At 42.7% G+C, this 18,013-nt stretch overlaps 1 protein-coding gene across 1 annotated transcript; it reads left to right on the top strand.

The window, feature by feature from the left end:
* The first annotated feature begins 2,128 nt into the window (after positions 1-2,128).
* Positions 2,129-17,654, top strand: GPN2 (GPN-loop GTPase 2). Its single transcript, XM_089686233.1, has 5 exons — positions 2,129-2,605; positions 8,746-8,902; positions 13,385-13,545; positions 16,918-17,045; positions 17,210-17,654. The coding sequence occupies exons 1-5, from the start codon at positions 2,183-2,185 to the stop codon at positions 17,280-17,282; spliced, it is 942 nt and encodes a 313-aa protein (XP_089542359.1). The 5' UTR covers positions 2,129-2,182; the 3' UTR covers positions 17,283-17,654.
* Positions 17,655-18,013: the final 359 nt, after the last annotated feature.

Here is an 18,013-nt window from a genome sequence, read left to right as displayed (position 1 = left end):
GTAGATTATTATGCAGACAAGTCTGAGGATTAATTAGATACAAATTATGAAAGTGTTCACTGAATGGTTCACGAGATCTATTTTTCTGCTTTCCTGTGTGTCCAAGGCGAGTGACCCATTAAACTGTTCACCTGCTCATCGTCCATCTGACGACATGTCCGGTTTTTATGTAAGTCTCTCATATTCCAAGATATGAGACGGGAGAAATGGATTTTGAGAAGTGTTATCTGATTCTGTCACCTATGCTGAGCTAGGTTTATTAGGTCAGAATCTCTTTCAAATCTTGGGAAAGCTTGCCTTATCTCTTCGGACACAGCTGATCACGTGATGTGGTAAAGGTCCAATCACAGCGGCCTTTTACCATGAGATCAGCCATATCCAATGACACACTGGTCTCCGGGAAATGCAATTGCCAGTTATCGGCTGCACTTTCCTCACGCAACCGGCAGTTGTCAGAGGAGAGATCGGCACTGATGATCGGTGCCCAGCAGTGCCACCCAGTAGTGCCGTGCACAAGTGCCCAGCACTGCCACCCACCAGTGCCAATCAGTGCAGTGCAGCAGTGCCACCCATCAAGTGCCCAGCAGTGCCACCAGTTAGTGCCCAGCAGGGCCGCCTATCAGTGCCCAGCAGGGCCAGCTCATCAGTAGTGCCCATCAGTGCCACCTAATCAGTGCTGCCTATCAGTACAGCCTCATCAACGCACATCAGTGCAGGAGAACAATTACCTGTTTGCAAAATTTTATAATAGAAATAAAGAAAAACTACTTTTTTGTCTTTCAAATTTTTTGCTTTTTTTGTTTATAGCGCAAAAATAAAACACCCAGCGGCGAGTAAATACCACCAAAAGAAAGCTCTATTTGTGTGAAAAAAATGATAAAATATTTATAAGGGTACAATGTTGCCTGACCGCACAATTGTCATTCTGTGATGGATATGGTAAAATGCCTATCTGGTTTTCTGTTGAATATATACATTTTTCTATATATTTTATATATATCTACTTTTATACTTTTTCATATCTCTAAATATTTTGTATGAATATATATATATGTGTTGTGTGTATATCTTTTGTCTGCTGGGCTTTGTAGTCCTTAACTCAAAAATGTTTGTTCAGCAATGTTTTCAACCCCTCCCGTCGAGCTGTGAAGATTTTGTAACTGTGCCTGGATATCTGAGGTAGTAAAAGAGATAACGAGCACAACCAAGCCTCAAGCATCAAGTTCCTGCACTTTTCCCTATTTCAGCCAACCAAAATGTGCCTTTTAGACTATGACCACATTTATATAAAAATGACGTATACTCTATTGTTTTCTGTGTATAAAAGGTTAAGCACCGCCCTGCAATAAACAGAGATGAGGAATTAATTGGACTGAGCAGATGTTGTCAGTGTAATTATTTCCGGCGTGCACGTGCAATCCATTTCCCAGGAACATCAGCAGACATCCAACCCTGGACCCGATTGTGGCTCAAAACCATTCCAAAGTGTGACAGCGCTGAAAGCTGAAAATTGGCCTGGGCAGGAAGGGGATATATGTGCCCGGTAGGCGAGTGGTTGATAGAAAAAAGTAAAAAATATTGTTTTTTTTCTCAAAATTGTCAGTCTATTTTTTGTTTCTATAGCGCAAAAAATAAAAAACGCACAGGCAATCAAATACCAGCGAAAGAAAGCTCTATTCTTGGGGGGGGGGGGGGGGAAGGATGTAAATTTCATTTGGGCGCAGTGTTGCATGACTTCACAACTGTCAGTTAAAGTAACGCCGCCCCGTAACGCAAAAAATGGCCTGGTCAGGAAGAGGGGGTAAATCCTCTGGGGGGCAAGTGGTTACGTTTTTGCCTTAGCACATGAAGTTCCTAAACTGGGCCCTTTGTGGCAGTATCTCCCGCTATTATTTCATACAAAATAATGCAGAAAATGTAAAATGATTGCACTGGTGTTCAGAAATGATATCACCCGGTAGTATTTGCTTTAACATCTACTTTCAATGCTCATTTTTGAGTAATGTCTTATATGGAGCCTCTAATATACACAACCTCTACCGTTGACCGTCCTCCTACCGGTCTGACAGAAATCTGGCGCGGCCGTACAACGAATCAGCTCGGTCACCTGACAGTGACGTCATGACGGCACGCCGGGCACCCCGGAAGCTGCGTCTCGCTGTATGCAGTGCCGTCCGGCAACATGGAAACTTCCAGCGGAGGGGAGAAGCAGCCGTTACTGGGATTCGGGCAGGCGGTGATCGGCCCCCCTGGCTCTGGGAAGACCACCTACGTCCGGGCCATGCATGCGCTTCTTACCAGCATGGGCCGCCCGGCCTCTATTATTAACCTGGACCCAGCCGGGGAGGACGAGCCCGGGGCGGCAGTGACCCTGCGGGAGCTCCTGGCTCTGAGTGAGGTGATGAGTGAGCTGCACCTGGGACCCAACGGCGCGCTGCTCTACTGTATGGAGTACCTGCAGGGTAACCTGGACTGGCTGCGGGACAGGCTGCTCAGTGTGCGGGGCACCTACCTCCTGTTTGACTGCCCGGGACAGGTAGAGCTGTACACCCACCACCCGGCTCTGCCCAACATCCTGCGACAGCTGGAGGCCTGGGGCCTGCGGGTGAGATCATTAGCATAGGGCTCTGTAAGGCTACATTTGCACTGGTGACTAGCATCAGTGTGGATGAATGACAGCGGCAGGAATCTGCAGATCGCTGCTACTGTTTCGGCCATCTGTGGCCACCACGTCCTGACAGGTGGATGGCCACAGATCTCCATGGCCAGTAATTGCTGCTGGAGGAACTTTATGTACTTCCAGCAGCGATCATTGCTGGCAACCGCTGGGTGGGTAGCTGTGGTCACCACTGACCGGTCATCAAAGGATAAGTTCACTTGTCATAACATGTTACAAATGATCTGGCCCCTGCACCCTCCCTCCACCATCCCAATTGCAACAGCTACCAGGGGAGGGTATCCCCCCAGCTGTCACTATTTTAAAAAAAAATGCTTTGGCCACATCATTCATTCACAGTATTTTGTGAATGGGAAACTACAAGTCCCAACCTCCTTTGTTGCTGTTGGCTTGTAGGTCCCAATGAACTACTACGGTGCTCCGCAGCACCCTTGGTATTTCATTGAGCCCGGGTTCACGCTGATGTGGTGCAAAATTTGCAGCGAATTCCGAACCGCATCACAATCACACCCCATTCATGGGAAGCACTGCGGGTGTGTATGTTAACAACACCCTGAAATTGGCTCGCAAAACACGGTGCGATGCGCAGAATCGGATTGCATGGATGTGAATACCCATGCGATCCGATTCTAGTGTGGACCAAAAAAGGGGTCCTGCACCTTTTTTGGTGCGGATGCGGTGCAATTTGAGTCCTACATAATATATGGCTCAAATCGCACCGCAGAGAATTCGCATGTGATTTGCACAGGAATGCGCTGCAGTTCCTATGCGAATCACAAGCGATGTGCCGCACTGCATGAGTGTGAACCCAGGTTTAGAGCTGATTCACACGTGTGTGTGTGCTGCAGATTGAAGCTCAGGTTTCACAGAAAATTGATACAGTAGTTGTTCCGGTCAGGGTTTACATCAGGTTCAGGATCAGCTCAGGATTTTATCCTGTTCACACATATGCGGGTTAGAAACGGTTCCAATAAAAGTCAATAGCCTGTAATCTGCACCTGAACCGGACCGCACTGCTCACTTATCGGACATGACTCTTTTTAAAACCACACTGAATCTGCACCAGACATATGCGAACAGGCACCATAGGAAACAATGTTTCTTCCCATGTTATGCAGATTGGATATGGTTCAAACCGCATCCAATCTGCATATATGTGAACCAGCACTGAGCCTTCCTGCTTGCCCGTATGGGATGTATAAGCAAGTGGATACAGTGACTGGTCAGAGGGAAACCTGTATGGCACCAGGAATCTGCTGATCACTGGTGCAATGCTTTACAGGCTCCAGAAACAAAAACTAATAAATGCAAATTTTTTTAGTTAAAAGGTGAACTTATCCTTTAAAGCAGAACTCTCGACAAAAACTTCTTTACATGTCCCTGTTGCTGATTTCCCACCTTCACTGAATATGTCATCCATCTTCTGGTTCATTCCGCTTCGAAATAGCCTGTTCATTTTCAAATCAAAACATTGCTTCTGTTTGGTTTCCTGTTTGTAAGACCAGTGGCTGCTATGCCTCATATTCCTCCAGCCACTTGTGTTGACACATCCCTTCTGTAGATCTTTCTCCAAGAAGCAGTGATGTAATTCAGCCCCACTTGCGGTGGTGGGTGGACTGAGACTCTGACACATTCAACATGTACAGGCCTAGGGTACCCATCCACATTCGCTACAATTCCCTGTGATTGATGGGAACTGTAGTTTCCTTTTACTACAGAGAGAGTGGAGAAGATGTGATGTAATCCCTGCTAACACCTCCTCCTTGGCAGAGCAGATGGTGTTATCTTTTGAATTACAGAGATGAGGTCATGAAAATTCAAATAGGGTTTTCTCCTAAATGGTGGAGATTTTAAAAAATGTTAATCTCTATTTTAATGCACAAAAACACAACACATAACCCAATTTTTGGTAAAATATAAAAGATGCTACGATGAGTAAATAGATACCAAACATGTCACGCTTTAAAAGTACGCATGCTTGTGCAAGGTCAACAAACGATGAAAATGTTACTGTTCTTAGGTGATGCTTTAAAAGCCTTTAGAAGTTACCACTTTAGATTTACAGAGGTGTTCTGGTGCTAGAATTACTGGCCATGACCTGACATTTCGCAGTAATGCATCACGTATGGGATGATCTCTGCTTGCATGTTTTCACCTTTGCACGTGGGGATGGGGCCCATATATATATATATATATATATATATATATATATATATATATATGCTCTCTTTACTTTTTTTTTTTTTCTACTCTCACAAGGAATGTGAGCATCCCTTGTGACAGCAATAGGCACGAGACAGGTACTCTTTATGGAGGGATCTGGGGTCAGTAGTACCCAAGAACCCTCACCTGCCTTTAAAAGCATTTGATCGCACCAAGATCGGTATAATTAAATGCTTTTCATTTTTAACAATGGTGGCGTTTACATCCGGGTAAACCAGAAGTGATTGTAAGGTCACCGGTTCCCTATATTATAGAGCCCAACAGAGTAGTTATACTCTTTGTTCAGCTATATGATCAGCGTAAGCGTCGGCTGGTTGATTTGGACAGCACGTTAAAGCTGGGGGGGGAGTGTGTGCACAGAGCTCGGCAGCCGCAGCTAGTCACTCACAGGTGGCAGAAACAGCTGCAGAAATCAGTGGATTTCCTGCCGCTGTCATTAGCACCGGCGCTAGTCATTTACACAGGGCTCATTTATACTTGCGGTACACAGTGCAAGCCTCCCCCCGCCCACTATCTCTTGGGCTCTGCTTGCCCATCTGCGGGCGCGGGACTGGCTCACCGCTGTGGGCTAGAGAGGGGAGCGGACACATCCACTCCCCTCCCCTTTTTGTCCTGACCCGGAAGTGACATTATGATGTCACTTCCGGGTCCATTGAGAGATTCTCGGCCATTGAGACCGGGAAAAAATGTAATGCAATGCAATGTGCATTGCATTACGTTCAGTGTAGTACAGAGGAGACATGCAGGGTCTTTTAGACCTTGGATGTCTCAATAAAGAGAATCTGGCACCAAAAATGATCACATGGGGACATTGTCCCCTACGTGATGAAAAAAATTAAGTAAATAAAAAAAAAAAATGTTTTTTTTAATTGTGAAAAATGAAACTTACACCCAAGCACATAACATACCCCCCCCCCCACATATACGCACATACAAACGTAAAATCACGTGCTGGGGCACCTACGCATGAAAACGTCGATTGCGATACACGTTCCATATCGCCGCACATGCTAGGATGAGAGCAATAATTCTAGCACCAAACCACCTACGTAACACTATACTGATGACCTAGAAGGGGTTTTTAAAGCGTCACCTATAAAAAATTTAGGGTACTGAAATTTGTTGCCATTTCACAAGTGCATGCAAATTTAAGGATTGACAAGTAGGAAATCTATTTACTCAATACAATCTCGTCTTTAATATTTAACAAAAAAAGAGTAATTTATTGCTTTTTTTTTTTGTACCCTAAAATTAACTTATTAGTATTTTTACTGAAATTGTGAGATATCATGCGACATAAAAAATTTAAACTACCACTTTTATTCTCTAGGGTCTCCGATTTCAGAAAATATATAATGTTTTGGGGTTTTATGTAATCTTCAGGCCTAAAATGATTTTGTTAATCATGTGCAAAAACGGCTCTGGCAGCGGAAGGGATAAAGTATAAGCTCTGACTCTTTCCTGACAAGCAGCCAATTGGTGCTCATTACACTGCAAGGTCTCTCTCCTCCCTGCTAGTCCCCGGGTGCAGTGCTGGAGACAGGCAGGGATGGGAGGAGCTAAACAGCGCAATGTTAAAAATGTTACACATTTAAGTCACCGTAAAACCCCTTTTGTTTTTAAAACTGTCCAAAAATCACCTCTGATTTAAATGTATCTATTTTTTATCAGGACGAGTAGATTGTCGTGAGGGACAAGTAGATTAGGGTACCGATTTAGTCCCTGGACAAGTAGTTTTTTCAAAAGTTTCCACACCCCTGCAGTAACATGGTGGCCTGATGAGGTTGTACACAAGTAACAGTTCTTTCCTTCACAGCCTGTCGTATTCAGCAGTACTGCTACTGAATGCAATCCTTTTAAGTGGTTGTAGTGCAGTATTCTCATTCAAAAACCCTGTTCAGTAATCAGGAGGCGGCATATCACTTCCAGAATGCCTGTCAGCTGCTTCTGTACCACTTAGTGAAAGGTGATCTACTGTGAATTGGTTTTCAGAGACCAGTGCAAGTGACTTAAGTGCTTGTCTCCTCACCACTGTATTTACACCACTTTGGTAATGGTATACATTTTAGAACAATTTTCAACTTTGAACATTGGCACAAATGCTTGATTATTTTGGCACATTATCAATCAGTAATATAAATTGTTGCATAGCACTTTTAAGGTGATTTGGTGTGGCTGGTGTAACGACACATAGCACATGTGTGACGGTATTCTTTAATTGGTGCATAGACAGTGCACAGAAATGTACTAAAAAAAGACATATTACTTTTAATCCGCCTCTATCTCTTGAAGCGATGTGGGATTAACACAGTCTGTTTTTCTGCGTTCTCCCGGTAACATGGTTTAATTAACTGTTCACCTTGCCAGTGGGTCTGTTTTTAACACTTTGCTCTGCACAGCAGCATTGTCACACTGTGGATTTAGACCATCTTGAATGGACAGATTGCCTATTTTCTATAGCTTTCATTACATTTTTAAGTTGTTTTTTTATTTGTTAGCAGTTTGTAAGCCCCACTGAGCTGCTGCACTTTTGGCTCCCAGCTGCATGGGAACAGTATCTAATACAGTGTTTAACATTTTGCTCCACCAAATCCCTCTTCTTGACTATTCTCAAGGCACAACCATTGCATCTTTACAGGCTGTGAATGGCAAAGAAGCCTGTAAAAACACTTAAAAGTTTAAAGTGGAACTTTAGTTAGAAAACTAAATATTGATATGTAGTTCATGCTGGCCCCATTTGCAGGTATAGCTATGTAAAACATTAAAAATATATGACTATACTGTTTAAAATCCAGTCACACAATGTCTCACCCTGCTCTGCACATGCTCAGTTGCTCTCTATTTATGGCACTGTACCTAAAATCAGATTCGCTAACAAAAAGGCGGCCACCAGCATGAAGAAACAGGAGCAATGCTGGAGGCAATTTACAGTACAGACTAATTTTGGTGACATAATTTAATGTGGAATGTGTGTTCTTTGTTAAAGAACATTAATTATCAAATTGTTATGGGTAAAGCACAGCGTTAACAGAAGGTATAGAAAACATAAAAGGTAAAAAAAATGTAAAAGCCACTATGTTAGGAGTTGTGCTTTAAATCCTGGCTTTCAGATAACACATATTAGGCACTTACAAAAACGTTTGTTTGTTTGTTTACTGTCTCTGAAAAAGTAATAAATCATATAAATAAAATGATGATTGATAATAAGCATCCCTCAATGTTATATGGTTTGTACCAACCTCTCCAACTGCCTGGTTTGCTGGATAATATGCCTTGTGGAAAAAAATAAGATCAACAGGAAATAAAACGGTTACAAGGAGGACTTGTAACACAAACAAAAACATCTGTGTTAATGCTAGAGACAGACTAGCATATACTGTGTGTCATCTTTTGTTTTGCCTGTAGTTAATTCTGAGAGAAAGATGTGTGCTTCTCTATATGCTAAAGGACCAGACATTCACTGAAAGCTCCAAAAAATAACAGCAAAAAAAAAAACCACAACAAAACAATGGAGTGGTGGGGCAGCTTGCAAAGGCTGAGTGGCAATGAGTAGGGAGAGTTTCTTACTAGAGAAGCTGTAACTTTGCCTACAGAAAGTGTTGGATTCTCTTATGGGCTGAGGAAAGTTGTTTATCAATATCTACTCAGTCCAAAGCTGACCACATAGTCTGTCTTCAATCACTTTTATTATTAGCAGCAACCTGTAATGTGAGGACTCGCCCACAACGGTCAGTTTTATTTCTAATCCAGAAGGCCATTTAGAATGTCTACTTGGTGTAACTTTAAAAGAGATACTGTGATTAGTAATCTTGATATCTGTTTTTTTTTTTTTTTTTTTTTTTTAGCTGTGTGCAGTACATCTTGTGGATTCTCATTACTGTACAGACCCTGCCAAGTTCATCTCTATTCTGTGTACCTCTCTGAGCACCATGCTTCATATAGAACTGCCACACATTAACATTCTATCGAAAATGGATCTGATTGAACAGTATGGCCGGTTAGGTGAGTCTGAAAATCTTTAGATTTGATTCCTGCCCGCCTGAGAGTCTAACCCAGCCTTTCTCAGCCACAAAAACCCCAGAGGTTGTTAGGAGTTCCTTAACCACTTGCCCTCCAGAGGATTTACCCCCCCCCCCCACCCTTCCTAATCAGGCCATTTTTTTGTGTTCCGGCACTGTGTTACTTTCACTGACAATTGCGTGATCATGCAACGCTGCACCCAAAATAAATCCATGTCCTTTTTTCCAAAAATAGAGCTTTCTTTTGGTGGTATTTGATCGCCTGTCCGGTTTTTTAATTTTTTGCGCTATAAACCTAAAAGACAATTTTGAGAAAAAACATATTTTTGACTTTTTTTTGCTACTTAAACATGTCCAATAAAAAAAATTTGAATCAAATTTTGTCCTAAATTTAGGGCAAAATGTATTCTGCTACATGTGTTTGCTAAAAACAATCCCAATACATGTAAATTAATTGGTTTACGTGACATTTTTTTTCAACTAGTAATGGCGGTGATCAGCGACTTATAGCGGCACTGCGGGGGCATTCTGGCACTGGGGGGAACTGACTTGGTGTAACTGACATCCCTAGTGACACCAATACAGTGATCAGTGCTAATAAAAAGCACTGACAACTACTAATGGCACTGGGTAGGAAGGGGTTAACATCTGGGGCTATCAAAGAGTTAACTGTGTGCTGTGTGTGTTTTACTATGGGACTGTGTTTGTGTTTTCCACTGTAAGCACAAAGCAGTGTGCTAGAGCTGACAGGGAGAAGAAATGTATTGTTTACAAACAGTTCTCTCCCCAACCCCCCCCCCCCCCCACTTTAGTATTATTCAGCGATCACTGGCTGTGACACGGTGATTGAAAGCCGAAGCCGCAAATTGCGGTGCGGGGCAGAAATGCAAAATCACATGTATATTATGTGATTTTGCGCACCCATGCTGCCCTGTAGCAGTTTTTCTGTTATAGGGCGGTGGTTAAAAGGGACACTCCACCCCTCCTCCCCTTTAAGGAATTAGCATCTTCTGCTTCTCAGATAAGTAACTACTGACACAAAATAACTTATTTTGTAAGTGGGGATTCTTCACACAGACTGTCACACTAGCAGTGTTCCCCAAGACCAGGAAATTATTCCAAGGGTTCCTACCATGTTAAAAAGGTTGAGAAAAGCTGACGTAACATGTAGGGCAACAACAAGCACAGGTGACTGCTGAAAGTGCCCATTACCTTTGATCTTGCCATTAAAGCTTCATTTTTCTATGGTGAAAAGGAGTAAACATTTGTTAAATCTGTATGTTCTGCTATGTAACCTAAACTAAGTTTAGTTGCAGAGGGTTATAACTGCTTTGAGGACTGGCAGATGACTTATCACTGACCATGCTCTGTAATAAATGAGTATCCTAGTATATATTGTAATAGCAATCCAGTAATATTACACAGGTATATAGTGCCAACAGTTTGCTCAGTACTGTACAAAACTAGTGTGATGGCCACCCATAGGCTTCAGTTGTAATCATAGGGAAGACATGGCTTTGTACAAATACTGATTTAAAAATAACTTTTATCCATCATGTTTCAGGTCAGCTTACTTGAGAGATTAAAAGGTCTTTCCCCTCCCTTGTACTTCAGTGGTTTTGTGTTTCTAGACTCTTCAGGAATGCACTATGCAGCATTTGTTTGTTCCCCTGGCTCTGTTGACTGTGGTTATTAGACCCCCTTCTGGTGCTCAGACCTGGTGTGCCTGTTTTTTAAGCATAAAGGACAGTTCTACCTTTTTTCTATAAATAAAAATCTTCCCTTGCCCTCATAAACAAATATATATTAACCCCCACCCTAATTGCTTACTTACCTACCTCCATATTAAAGATGCATCCAAGTCAAGGGTTTACCTCTTCTGTGATGAAATTCTTTTCTATATTGGCCACCCCTACACCCCCCTACCCTTAGTCCCAATAGATGAAATTCTCTTCAATATTGGTCACTCCTACACCCCCCTACTCTTGGTCCCAATAGGCTTGAATACAGGCTATACACTGTGGATCTCCAACCCTAGTAATTGGCTTCATACAAGCCACCATTGTGATACCAAGGGTGAGCATTTGGAGGAGGGGGTAGTTCTCATTCACTTCCTGAATAACTCATTTTGCTGGCTTTCTTCTCTCTTTAGATCTCTAAATCTTTGATACCTTGTTGTGGGAATATCTGCAATTTGCGCTGACTCACTTGGGTCTGCGAGAGTCCATCCTATCATGGATCAAGGCTTTATACTCAGTCCCTTTTTGGCCTCAGTTAAACATGCCAGTTACTTCTCAGCGCCTTTTTTTTTTTTATTTCCAGGGGCACAAGACAGGGCTGTCCCCAGCCCTCTTCATTTTAGCCCTGGAACTCCTAGGGCCTTCTCATTAACCTAGATAAAACAATAGCCTTGAATATCACTTTAGACCCTGACCTAGTCATGCACCTGCAATCTTATTCTCCTTATCTTTGGGCGTCTTCCTCGATTCGATTGACCCCCACCTACTCCTCCCTATTTGCAGCTTACTACCCACTATTGCACGCCTTGTTTACTCTCATGCAGTTCTGGCAACACCCTGGCGAATAAACACCCTAGAGTTCCTAGGTCCACCCTCTTCACTCATAGAGTACAGGGAGGGTTGGGGGTTCCTAATATTTCAGAATATTATTTAACCATCCAACTTTCCCAACTATCTGTTGCATGCTACTTTGGATGTCCCTTTGTGGGTGCTTTTGGAACTCCCGAATTGCGCACCCCTTTCTATGCAGACGCTCTTCTGGCTTCCACACAATCTCTTCACTGCAAATCTGAGTCTGCTTATGCAGGCATGGGACTTGGTCAAATATTCAGGCAACCTCACCTGCCTCTTTTGCCTATCATTAATAATCCTATTTCCCCCAGCCTAGATCAGCCATAGGAGTTTTCCTGGTGGGTCTACCATGGGTTCACATGTGACATTTTCTGACAGCCCGGTCTTTTCCCATGTGGGCTACCCTCTGGGAAATGCATGAGGCCCTGCAGTCGGAGTTCTTCCGTTATCTTCACCTCCAACATTGGATACTGTCCCTCGACCGTAATACTACTTATCCTTTCCATAAGACGCACTTTGAACATGTCTGTCAACATTCTCCAGGGTTGCCGAGCCTCATTATTACCCTTTATGCTTTTTTGAATCATCGTTTGTCTTCCATCCCTCTCTTGTATGTTACTCAGTGATAGAGAGATTTAGTGGTCGGGATAGACCCAGTGGACTGGAGCAACGCCGGGTCTTCTGTAACAAAGTGTTAATTTAACACTGCCACCCTTGAAGCTATATACAAAAGTGCTCCAGCAGTGGTATGGGGTTCCTGCCCGGTTTCCCCATGTCAATCCTAGCTATAGTGACCACTGCTTTTGGGGTTGTGGCCATTGTGGGGATGTTCTGCACACTTTGTGGACATGCCTGCGCCTGACAGGTTTTTGGCTTACCATACACTGTTCCATCTTACTGTCTGGAAGGATGCCAAATTTGCTTTATTACATTGCCCCATCCTAGGCCTGTTTGCTCACCAGCAGAAACTAGCATCCTATTTATATTTGTCAGCCAAGCACATGATTGCCCAGGCCTGGAAAAAAAAAACCACGATCACTTTTTAAGCCATGAGAGACTGTATGGCAGCTTTAATGCTCAATGAATACTTGACGAGCATCCTGAAGGACTCCCATGCCAAATTGAAAAAGAATTTGGGAACCTTGGCTCAAGTGCTCCTTTTTTTTTTTCTTCCTTCCTTTTGGATAGCTTTCGGCTTTCTTGACTTCCGTCCCTGTCAATTCCAGTCCCTTCCCCCCCCCCCCCCCCCCTTTTTTTTGTTTCTTGCTTTTGCTTGCTTTCCTTCCTGTTTTTTTTCTCTCCTCTCTCATGGGATCCCCTGTCCCCCACCTTACTTTCTTTTCTATGGCTGCACTATTATGTTATCAGGTAGTCTAATCCTCAAAGTTTGATACCGTATATTTTCAGGTTCCTGGCTGGACCTCCCCTTCAGTTGTCTCGTACCTACTGCACCTTAGTTGAGATTTCTACATGTCTTTGACACTGGGTTATGCTTTGTATTGGAGCTTTTGTGTGAGCAGAATTGGTGCTCTCTTTGCCCACTTCTATGAATTGAATAAATATTAAAAATTTACTTCGGCTGGGATGGTGGTGTGGGTTAGTTTATATAATGGAAGACCTTTCCTTTCTTTCTAATGTTACTAAAATGTGTAGGGTCTTGTTCATACTGCACCGTAAGAGACATTTAACAAGTTTTTCTAACTCCTGCCTAGCACCTCCCAAAGCACGTCTGAATGTGTGCTAAGCAGTTCTCATAGGTAGGATGGGGGTTACAGCACAAATGTTAGTTTTCTGCTACCTGTTCTGTTGGGAGAGCAGTTAGGCCATAGACAGAACTCTGCCTGAAAAAATTCAACTGTTCTCTTCTTTTGCAGCATTTAACATTGACTTCTACACTGAGGTTATGGATCTTTCTTATTTTGTGGAGCATTTGACCTCTGACCCTTTTTTCCGGCGACACAAACGGCTTCATGAGAAACTGGCTGAGATCATCGAAGATTATGGACTGGTGTCATTCGTGCCACTTAGCATCAAGGTCAGAAATGTCTAGTGAGAAAAAGGAATATTTTCCTGAAGTGATTAATAAAAATATATTTTAGATATTTATTTTTTTAATAACTTGTTAATGCTTGTAGTAGTTTGTACATAGTACAGGCTAATGGAGTAAAACTGGTAGGATAGTGGGACACAGATGACCATACAACAATTTAATATAATTGGTAACAAGTAACAAGGACACAATATATTAGAATGAGTGGGGTGAAACATTTTAGTTGAGAGATGAGCCTGTGCTGCAATTTATAAGTAACAGTTTCATGTTGCTGGAATCTCTTCACCTCAATCTTTTGGTATGGGACTCCTGGTGCAATCTGAAGTAAGCCAGCAGCAGAATAGGCCTGAAATATGTTGTGTGTTAGGATTTAAGGGGAGAAGTTACGATTTATTTACTGGTTAAAGCAGAACCAAACCTTGCAGCCAATGAAGCTGGCATCTTGGCCTCTGTGTGATCTGCAGTTGCCATGGGGCTGCATATGTGATTAGTTATGACACCAGCTATTTGATGGCTTGACAGTTTGCTTGAGAGCACAAGCAACCTGTGACTTATTATTCATGTCATGCCTTGAAAGTAACAGTTTGGGAAACAGTTAAATGTATGGGTTTAGTTCTGATTTAACCACTTGACCTCCGAAAGATTTAGCCCGCCCCCCGCATCCTGACCAGGCCATTTTGGTGAAGCGGCACTGCGTTACTTTAACCACTTGCCTACCAGGCACTTACACCCCCTTATTTACCAGGCCAATTTTCAGCTTTCAGCGCTGCCGCACTTTGATTAACAATTGCGCGGTCATGCAACATTGTACCCATATGAAATTTTGATCATTTTTTTCTCACAAATAGAGCTTTCTTTTGGTGGTATTTAATCGCCACTGGGCGCTTTACTTTTTGCGCTATAAATACAAAAAGTGCAAAAAATTTGAAAAAAGAAAAAGTTTCTTTGTTTCTATTATAAAATTTTTCAAACAGGTAATTTTTCTCCTTCACTGATGTGCGTTGATGAGGCAGCACTGATGGGCACTGATAGACAGCACTAAAGGGCACTGATAGGCAGTACTAATGAGGTGGCACGGATAGGCGGCACTGATAGACAGCACTAATGAGGTGTCACGGATAGGCGGCACTAATATGCAGCACTGATAGGCGGCACTGATGATGGGTACTGATAGACGGCACTGACTGGCACAACCCCTGGGCACTGACTGGCACAACCCCTGGGCACTGACTGGCACAACCCCTGGGCACTGACTGGCACAACCCCTGGGCACTGACTGGCAACACTGACTGGCAGCACTGCTGGGCGGCACTGGTGGGCACAGGTGGGCGGCACTTCTGGGCACAGGTGGGCGGCACTTCTGGGCACAGGTGGGTGCACTGCTGGGCACAGGTGGGTGATCTGCTGGGCACAGGTGGGCGGAGCTAGTGGGCGCACTGCTGGGCACAGGTGGGCGGAACTTGCGGGTGGCACTGCTGGGCACCGATCATCAGGGCACTGATCATCAGTGCCCTGATGATCGGTGCCGATCCCCGCTCTGACAACTGCCGGTTCTCGGCAGTACTTTCCTCACGATATGACAGCGTGAGGAAAGTGCAGCCGAGAACCGGCACTTGCATTTCCCTCTGATCAGCGTGTCATTGGACACCGCTGATCACGTGGTAAAAGGTCGCTGTGATTGGCCTTTTACCACATCACGTGATCAGCTGTGTCCGTAGGACACAGCGATCACGGAGATCGCCGGGTGCGCGCCCCCTGGGGCGCGCAGGAGAGCGCGTTCTGGGAGGACGTCATATGACGTCCACTCAGAACTGGCCGGCCACAGTGTAGCCGTCATTCGGCTATCTGCGGTCGGCAGCTAGTTAACTGACAATTGCATAGTCATGCAACGCTGTACATAAAAATAACTGTATGTAATTTTTTCCCAAAAATAGAGCTTTGTTTTGGTGGTGGTTGATCACTGCATTTTTTTAATTTTTTGCACTCTAAACAAAAAAAATCGTAAATTTTGGGGGAAAAAAACATTTTAGTTTTCTGCTTTAAAAGTTATCCAATACAAAAAATGTAAAAAATCTAATTTCTTCATGAATGTAGGCCAATATGTATTCTGCTACATATTTTTGGTAAACAAAAAATCCCAATAAGCATATGTTGATTGGTTTGCGTCTACAAATTATGGGATATATATTGGATTGTTTTTTTTTTTTTTTTTTTTACTAGTAATGGCAGTGATCAGCGACTTATAATGAGACTGCTAATTGGACTTATAATGGCAGTGGACATTTTTACACTAACTGCCACTTTTTGTGGGAACCAGTGATACTAATACAGTGATCAGTGCTAAAAATATGCATTGACACTGTACTGATGACACTGGTTAGGAAGAGGTTAAACATCCAGGGTGAGCAAAAGGTTAACTGTGTGCCTAGCTAGCGTTAACTGTGTGCTGCGTTTACTAAGAGAAATTATGGATCTTATTCCGTGCTTTGTAGTGACACACGATCTATCCCTTCCCCCCCATCAGAACAGAGCTGTTTTGTTTACATAGTTGCGTTCTGTGTGTCTGCCAGACGATCTGCAGGTGCCGGCTGTCATCTACTGCCCGGCACCCGCAGACCCGTTTCTGCTGCGAATAATCACAGCAGAAGTGCAGAATCACGTTTTATATATGTAATTTTGCATAGGAGGGCCACTCTGTAGCAGTATATCTGCTATAGGGCGGCCTGGAAATGGTTAAGTAAAGCAATATTATATCTAAAACAAATTACTTTTATTATTTTAATCTGGCAATCCAGTCAGTAGGTCTGTTATTTTTCAACTTGGTAAGCTGCAATACATTAGATGTCAATTTCTGGGACTATCTAGCCTAAAAGTATGTGAAATAGAGACGTCCTTGCCTAGATAATTTTTACAGGTCAGTGATTATTAAATGCAGTACATCAATATGACACCCAGTGACCCAGGCAACTAGAATTTTCAGAAAAATAAGTCTATTGCAGCCACCTTATTTGCCTTATGAGAGGTTTTTGTTTAAGGGTGTCTGTAGAGGTTTTAAGAGTTTGTTTTAGGGATCTGACAGATCTGCTCTATGCATAATGTCTCACTGAAACAGTTGAAATGGAGATGAACAGCATACTGATCTGTTGACATTACCCAAGTGCAGGGTGATTGCTGTTCCATCATTGCATGAAGTATATTTGCCTGTTTTACAAAATTGTGTATGTGGTGGGTTTTTTTTTTTTTTTTTTAATGGAAATGTGACAAATGAATGTAATGGTGCATCTTTATATTTTGTATTCAGCAAAAAAAGGAGTGACTGTACAGAGTTTATGATATTATTGCTTCTTTCTTGCTCAGGATGAACAAAGCCTAAGGAGAGTCATGGCAGCTGTGGATAAAGCGTGCGGTTTCTGCTTTGGAGAAGAAAACAGATCGCTTGGGTCACTTATGTCTGTAGCAGTGGGTGCTGATTTCCATTTCGGATCGTATCCTAATAGAAGTCTTTTAATCTTCTGTGGTGTGTTGGATTTTTTTTTTTTTTGGGGGGGGGGGGGGGGTTGTGTGTGAGTGTGTGTGTTATGAGTTACATTTTTTAAATTTTTAACTTCTATTCAATGGTGGTAAAGTAATCCTTAACATGCTACAACAGAACTTTGGCATTTCAGGAGAAATTTGTGCAAAAAGAGACTCGAACAGTGGAAGAAGAGGCAGTAGACTTGTGACTCTTCATTCCACTACAGATTCTGACACTGACACAACCATGTTCTACTGCATCATCAACAAAGTGCTTTGTACTCCAGAAAAAGTAAATGAATATAGCACTTCCTCTGTTATTGGAAGTTTTTTCCTTTGGAAATAATCCTTGAAAATCCCTCATGCAGGGATCTAGTCTATGATGCATTTTCCAGAAAAGTTACACATACAGACAAGAAGTGCAACTTGTCTGCTGATCATATGTAGAAGTATGTACTTGTCTAGGTCAAAGTCACATCAGAAGTTTAGAAAATAAAAGCGCTTGGACGGATTGTGTATATATTGCTATTAGTATATCAGTTGTAAATTATTTTTATATATGAATAAATATTTGAATTGTATTTTTCTGAGTGCATGTATATGTATTTTAAAGCTGATCTCCAGGTTTCCTTTAACTTTTAAACCGTTCATTTGGAGCAAGGTAGTCCAAACAAACTATTTACTTCACTAACAGTTGCAGTGATTGTATGCGCTGTATAAACTGTATCTAGCCTCAGCTACATACATTGCTGTGTTCCGGTAGCTGAATGAGAAATTCTTGCTCTGCTTTCGGGAAAAAAATTGAGTTGGACTGAGCGCAGCTCAGCCCTTCAGAGGAATGCTGTTCTCTCTTATTAATGTATTGCACCAAATTCATGAAGCATATGTGACACTTTTGATTAGTGTGACACTTTTGATAGTGACTCATACATCAAATTCA

Source organism: Staurois parvus, unplaced genomic scaffold (genome assembly GCF_062004578.1).
Source record: "Staurois parvus isolate SC_StPar_1 unplaced genomic scaffold, SC_StPar_1.0 ptg000394l, whole genome shotgun sequence".
In the NCBI taxonomy this organism is placed as follows: domain Eukaryota; kingdom Metazoa; phylum Chordata; class Amphibia; order Anura; family Ranidae; genus Staurois; species Staurois parvus.
Note: the sequence above shows the minus strand (reverse complement) of the source record. Positions and strands in the feature narration are given on the sequence as shown.

Bases quoted from the DNA above. Each gene is read 5' to 3' on its own strand.
- GPN2 (XM_089686233.1), top strand. From the start codon at position 2,183: ATGGAAACTTCCAGCGGAGGGGAGAAGCAGCCGTTACTGGGATTCGGG. The intron at 2,606-8,745 runs GTGAGATCATTA...TTTTTTTTTTAG, and splicing joins TGGAGGCCTGGGGCCTGCGG to CTGTGTGCAGTACATCTTGT. The intron at 17,046-17,209 runs GTATCCTAATAG...ATGCTACAACAG, and splicing joins GCTGATTTCCATTTCGGATC to AACTTTGGCATTTCAGGAGA.